At 39.1% G+C, this 7,265-nt stretch overlaps 1 protein-coding gene across 1 annotated transcript; it reads right to left on the reverse strand.

The window, feature by feature from the left end:
* Nucleotides 1–2,336: 2,336 nt before the first annotated feature.
* On the reverse strand, nucleotides 2,337–6,797 carry LOC136418853 (uncharacterized). The gene is made up of 2 exons (XM_066405078.1): nucleotides 3,605–6,797; nucleotides 2,337–2,947 (listed from the first exon to the last, which is right to left on the reverse strand). The coding sequence occupies exons 1-2, from the start codon at nucleotides 6,795–6,797 to the stop codon at nucleotides 2,337–2,339; spliced, it is 3,804 nt and encodes a 1,267-aa protein (XP_066261175.1).
* Between the last annotated feature and the right edge of the window lie 468 nt (nucleotides 6,798–7,265).

Below are 7,265 nucleotides of genomic sequence, written 5' to 3' on the forward strand. Positions count from 1 at the left end.
CCGAGCGCGGAGCGTGCAAACTTTTAATAATTAACCGGTTTATTTGAGGTATGTGGATTTTTTTCTCAGGAATTCATCTAAATAGTCCCACGACTGATCCCACCGTTAGATAGAGCTTGTCTAGAGGAACATTTTGAGTGGTCACTCGGCCGAATCGGACCGGGAATTTCCGAGCGCGGAGCGTGCAAACTTTTGATAATTACCCGGTATATTTGACGTATGTGTATTTCTATCTCCGGAATTCATCAAAATAGTCCCACGACTGATCCCACCGTTGGATAGAGCTTGTCTAGAGGAACATTTTGAGTGGTCACTCCGCCGAATCGGACCAGAAATTTCCGAGCGCGGAGCGTGCAAACTTTTAATAATTAACCGGTTTATTTGAGGTATGTGGATTTTTTTCTCAGGAATTCATCAAAATAGTCCCACGACTGATCCCACCGTTAGATAGAGCTTGTCTAGAGGAACATTTTGAGTGGTCACTCGGCCGAATCGGACCGGGAATTTCCGAGCGCGGAGCGTGCAAACTTTTGATAATTACCCGGTATATTTGACGTATGTGTATTTCTATCTCCGGAATTCATCAAAATAGTCCCACGACTGATCCCACCGTTGGATAGAGCTTGTCTAGAGGAACATTTTGAGTGGTCACTCGGCCGAATCGGACCAGAAATTTCCGAGCGCGGAGCGTGCAAACTTTTAATAATTAACCGGTTTATTTGAGGTATGTGGATTTTTTTCTCAGGAATTCATCAAAATAGTCCCACGACTGATCCCATCGTTAGATAGAGCTTGTCTAGAGGAACATTTTGAGTGGTCACTCGGCCGAATCGGACCGGGAATTTCCGAGCGCGGAGCGTGCAAACTTTTAATAATTATCCTGTTTATTTGAGGTATGTGGATTTTTCTCTCAGGAATTCATCAAAATAGTCCCACGTCTGATCCCACCGTTGGATAGAGCTTGTCTAGAGGAACATTTTGAGTGGTCACTCGGCCGAATCGGACCAGAAATTTCCGAGCGCGGAGCGTGCAAACTTTTAATATTTAACCGGTTTATTTGAGGTATGTGAAGTTTTCTCTCAGGAATTCATCAAAATAGTCCCACGATTGATCCCACCGTTGGATAGAGCTTGTCTAGAGGAACATTTTGAGTGGTCACTCGGCCGAATCGGACCAGAAATTTCCGAGCGCGGATCGTGCAAACTTTTAATAATTACCCGGTTTATTTGAGGTATGTGGATTTTTCTCTCAGGAATTCATCAAAATAGTCCCACGACTGATCCCACCGTTGGATAGAGCTTGTCTAAAGGAACATTTTGAGTGGTCACACGGCCTAATCGGACCAGAAATTTCCGAGCGCGGAGCGTGCAAACTTTTGATAATTACCTGGTATATTTGACGTATGTGTTGATCCGGCTCGTAGGACCAAAAATGTTTAATCCGGCTCGAAGGACCAAAAATGTTGATCCGGCTCGTAGGACCAAAAATGTTGATCCGGCTCGAAGGACCAAACTGTTTATTCGTGGATCGTGGTACCAAGATGTTGATTAGACATGGCCTAATTCTTGATACGTCTAGTAAGCAATGGACTGGATGCTTGCGAAGGACCACCCTGAGTTCGCGGTCTCAGAGACACCGTGTTCGTGCAAATGAAAACAAAACCCTTTTCTAACGGTAACAAAGGTTTATTATTCACTAACAACTTCGAGTAATGTAGCAAAGAAATAACAACTTTTCGTGACAAGTTAATTAGTGTAGTAATTAACCGTGTATAGGAACCGTGTGTAAAGTAATCGCGTACGAGTAACGTGCAAAGTACGGAGTTAAGGGTCGACGGAGACGCACAAGAAGAGAGCGAATTTTCTCCTTGCAAAATCTTAAGTACTAAAGTTAATGGTAAGCGTACATAGGCGTACCAGAAACTAAGAGGTCATCATCGGCGCTTCTTCTAGATTTGTCCTTGTGACTTGCCTAACTTTAACAATATAATTGGGTTTTATTGGAGGGCGTTTATGACCAGCATCGAGAACGTGTCTAAATTCTAGTACGCACAAAAGGTCGGCGAGGAGTTTTATTACACAGTTAGTCTAAGATCAAACAAAATGCGAATCAACATCTGGTCATACGGACAAAGTGGCAAGAGAAACGAGTAATGTCCATAGGCGTAGCACACGGATTTCTTACATACTAGTCACACATTTAATACTAGGCTTATGAAGAATACAACTTATCGAACTAATACATTAAATTAATTAACGGGAATTCTGTCCCCTACACAAGCCCTAACATGCCGGCCCCGTTAAAAGGTCGTTACCTTTTAAATTATTTACAAAGAGTTATTTGTTATTCATGGGCAATGGGCATATTTTCGACAATGATCTTCGCGATATAGTTCCACTGGGTAAGCGCACTGACACTACACGTATCACATGATCCTTTCCTTCGTGGAGTTCGACAACTCGAGCTAAAATCCAGCGCAGTGGGGCAGTATTGTGTTCCACCAGTAAAACTAATGCTCCAATATCTATGGTTTTATCTACAGTGTTCTTCCATTTACATCGAGTTTGCAAATTTGTCAAATAGTCTCTGGACCAACTATTCCAAAAATGCTGCTGGAGTTGTTGAAGTCGTTCGTAATGAGATAAGCGAGAGATAACGGCGTTCTGGTAGTCGGGTTGTGGTAAACTTGCCAACGAGTCACCAATAAGGAAATGCGCGGGAGTTGAGGGTGCATAGTCGTTTATGTCGTTTGAGATTGGCATTAGTGGTCGCGAGTTGAGACAAGCTTCGATTTTTACTAATAGGGTGTACATCTCTTCGTATGTTAGAGATGATTCACCTAAGACGCGGCGAAGATGAAACTTAGTCGATTTCACCGCCGCCTCCCACAATCCTCCCATATGGGCACTACGCGCGGGTATGAAATGCCACTTTATCAAATGATTGGCTAAAAATGTAGTTGTGGCGTTAATGTGTGATTCATTATTTATTAAGTTATAGAGTTCGATAAAATAATTATTGGCCCCTACAAAGTTAGAACCATTGTCTGAATGTATGTTTGTTGGTTTTCCTCGTCTGGAACAGAACCTTTCCAAAGCATTCAAAAAGCTATCGGTCGAAAGATCTTTAACCAGTTCGATATGTACTGCACGCGTGGCAAAACAAACAAAAATGCATATGTAAGTTTTTACGGATTTGGCTCTACGCAGCGTACCCTCCTTTATGAGTATAGGCCCTGCATAATCGATTCCGCAATTTGAAAAAGGTCGTGAAGGCGTTACCCTTGCGGTCGGAAGGGAACCCATTAAAAATTTCGAAGGTTTCGGTTTTACTCTAAAACATCTTATACATCTACTAAGGTTACGTTTAACTGCATTTTTTCCGTTTATTATCCAAAATCTGAGGCGAATTATCGAAAGCAAGTTTTGAACTCCCGCGTGGAGATGTTTCATATGCTCATTCTGTGTTATTAAGTCAGTGAATTTATGTTTATACGGTAATATAATAGGGTGTTGTTCAAAATTAAATTGTGAATTTATTAAACGTCCCCCGACTCGAAGTATCCCTTCTGAATCGAGAAATGGGTTTAGATTCAAAATTTTACTATCGCTTGGGAGTTTTTTGCTTTTGAATAAGTCGGAAATTAACTTGGCCCTAGTTAATGCGGGACCGATCAACCCAAGCGGGTCAAAGATCTGCGAAATTTTCGAAAGAATAGTCCTTTTGGTAACACGGGATGGCTCGTATTTAATATTAACTGAGTATTTCAGAGTATCTTGTTTAGGATCCCAGCTAATTCCAAGAGTTTTTAGATGCTTATCTTCATGAGGTAGAATTAAATTGTCGTGATTTTCGTTACTGTTTGCTTGTAGGATACTATTTAAAACTATGCTACTGTTGAACGACCATTTTCTCAATTTAAAATTAGCTTGACTTAAAATATCGTCTAGTTCCCTATAAATTTGCAATGCATCTGTTTCCGAATCAATGCTAACCAACAAATCATCCATGTAGAACGAACGTTTAATTATTTCTGCTGTTCGTGGATACCTGTCTTTGTTGCGCTCGGCCAATTCTATCAAGCAACGTGTGGCTTGAAAGGGTGCACTCGATGTGCCATACGTTACCGTGTTGAGTTTATACACATTAATCGGATCATTAAGATTTGCTCGCCATAGTATCTTTTGGAAGTTACGTTCTTCCTCATGAATTTTTATACATCGGTACATCATTTTGATGTCCGCGCTCAAAACAATTTTGCGAAGTCTTAGACGTATCAAAATTGAGTACAAGTCATCTTGTACTACTGGTCCTACCAAAAGCGTGTCATTCAGGGAAATTCCTAAACTTGTCTTGCAGCTTGCATCAAAAACGACGCGACACTTCGTGGTAATAGAATTCTTTAGTACCGCACTGTGGGGTAAAAAATAAGAATTGTTTGGAATAGAGATGTCCTTTTCAATGGGTCCTTGAAGCGTCATGTGGCCTAAGTTCTCATATTCCGTCATAAATTCTACGTACTGCTTCTTGAGGTCCTTGTCCTTTTCTAACCTTTTCTCTACATTTTTTAACCGTTTTAGGGCATTCGATTTGGAGTCACCGAGACTAAAATCTGTTTGATTATTGAACGGATACCTTACGACAAAACTGTTGTCCATGTCGCGGGTTGTAGTTTGACTAAAATATTCCTCACAATAATTTTCTTCTTTAGATAGGAATTTAACATTTTCAAACTCTTCAATCTGCCAGAATTTCGTCAACGAGTCATTTAATGTTTTATTTGAAATACTAGTCGCAAGGTTACATACTTCTTTCCGACTTTGAGATTCTCTGCATATTAAATTGCCCGATATTACCCAGCCTAAAGAGGTTTCTTGTAACATTGGCAATCCCTTTCCTAATTTAAGTTTACCCGAACCTAACAGATTATAAAATATGTCTACCCCTAATAAAACATCAATTTGTTTTGGTTCATTAAATTTCTCATCAGCTAGATTGATATTTGTTGGAATTTGAAGTACCGAACTAGGAAATCTAAATGAGGGTAGATTTTCGGTAAGAATGGGCAAAACCAAAAATGCTATGTTAGATTCATATTCGTTGAACCTGGATTTTATTTTCGTGTGCACTCGCTGATTAATCTTTGTGACAATTTGACTGATACCTGATAATGAAAGGTCAATTTTTTGGGGACTTAAGTTTAACTTTCTGCAGAAGTTTTCTGTCATTAAATTTGACTGGCTTCCGCAATCGAGTAAGGCATTGCATTTATGCCAATTTCCTTTTCTGTCTGAGATGAGAATGGTAGCCGTAGATAGTAGTACTTGATTTTTATCAATACCTAACGATGATAATGCCAAAGGATTGTTTTCCGTATCGTACGTGACCGCGTTACTTTGGCCGATTGTTAAAACTGTAGATTGTTTGGATTCTCCATACCTTCTCAATACATCGTGAGCCGAAGGATTAGATGGAGAACTGATCGATGATTCATGTTCAGTTGATGATGAGGAAGGTTCATTAGTGCTGCTGTTGCTAGAATTTTGAACATGTTCACTTCCTGAACGTTTCTCTATATGTAACGTGCTATTATGTTTTTGGTTGCATTTTTTGCATCCTCTTGATCTACATTCCTGTTTCAGATGCCCTGGACGTAAACAGTTGCTACACAATTTATGTCTTCGAATTTCGTTATATTTGTCCGACACTGATAATTGGATAAAACGAGGACATTGATGAATGAAATGGTTTTCGGTGCAGATGTAGCACTTACTGATTTTTTCGGTCAAAGAATACGAATAATTCCTAAACTGATGTGATTCGTTTCTTTTCTCGTGGCCTTTGTTTTGCGTTCTATCCCTATTATGCTTATTTGATTGTATGGTTGAGAAACCGCGAACCGCTTCCAACGAACGACATTTTTCGGTTAAAAATTCCATTAATTGATCAACAGTCGGCAATTCAGTATTACATTGTTTCCGCTCCCACTCGTGATTAGTACTATCATCCAGTTTGTTTAATATTATCGGTATCAACAAAACATCCCATTGATCCACGGGTAATTTTAATTTTCCTAATGATGATTTATGTTGCTGAACTGCATCTATTAATTTTCTAATATTTACAGATGATCCTTTATTCGCGTTTGGTAAATTAAGAACTAAGCCTTTAGCGTGAATGTTAATAACTGCCTTTTTATTCTCATATCTTTTTTGTAACAGATTTAAAGCGATTGTATAATTATCGGGAGTTATGTCGAGAGAGTCTATGAGATTTAGCGCATCGCCTTTACAACATAATTTTAGATATAACAATTTTTCTGTTTCACTCAAGTCGGTTCTGCTATGGACTAAGGAATCAAATATGTTTTTGAAACTGAACCAAGTTTCATAATTGCCATAAAATGAACGTAAGCCTAAATCCGGTAATTTTCCTAGACCTCTTGGTGAATTTTGTTTTCCTAAATGAGTATTAGTACTATTTTGATTTTTGCTAATTGAATTTATTAACTGCTTTAATTCTGAAATTAAATTAAAGTAGGCTGATTCGATTTCAATCCGTTGTTCTTCTTCGTTTAAGCTTAAAAATTCTAGACGAGATTGTACTTTATCGAACTGATTATAGTCCTCTTCCACGTTTTTGAGGCGGATTTCTAATTGAACTGTTTCTTGAATGTCTCTGTTATCACGAAGGTACTGTTCAAAACGGGATAAACGTTTAGTTAAAATTCTGCGAGCGTGCAAAAGTTCTCGAAATTCATCGTTCTCGCTAAGAGACTCTGCTGAGCCTAGTTCCATTTCGGATCGTTTTGAAATTTTTTCTTTTTGAGCTCTAGTGGTCATTTTTAATTACTATTGATAACGTGGCGTTAAAATAAATCAATTTACGCGATTCAAACAGAAGTACTACTGGAGAAATTAACTAGTTTCGACTTCTTTAATGTGCATAAATCGAGCATAAACCAAAGTAAATAAGTCGTATCAATCTCATACAACTAACGACCATTTAAGGTATCAAATGGAAATCGGGATTATGAGGTTATGCAAATTCAAAGAGGAAAAATCGTGACAAAAAGGAACTGACTCACCGGGATTGTTTCTTGCTCTCCTTGGGATCCACCGTTCCGCTTTCGATGTCCTATGTTCCACAGGTTCTGATCCAGTCCTGTGATATCCGGTTCGAAGGACCAAAAATGTTGATCCGGCTCGTAGGACCAAAAATGTTTAATCCGGCTCGAAGGACCAAAAATGTTGATCCGGCTCGTA

Source organism: Euwallacea similis, unplaced genomic scaffold (assembly GCF_039881205.1).
Source record: "Euwallacea similis isolate ESF13 unplaced genomic scaffold, ESF131.1 scaffold_38, whole genome shotgun sequence".
Taxonomy (NCBI): Eukaryota; Metazoa; Arthropoda; class Insecta; order Coleoptera; family Curculionidae; genus Euwallacea; species Euwallacea similis.

Excerpts from the sequence above, each read along its gene's own strand:
- LOC136418853 (XM_066405078.1), bottom strand. The coding sequence starts at position 6,797 with ATGGAACTAGGCTCAGCAGAGTCTCTTAGCGAGAACGATGAATTTCGA. Across the intron at positions 2,948-3,604 it reads CAAAAAACTCCCAAGCGATA|CCAATCATTTGATAAAGTGG; the intron begins GTAAAATTTTGA and ends CTACATTTTTAG.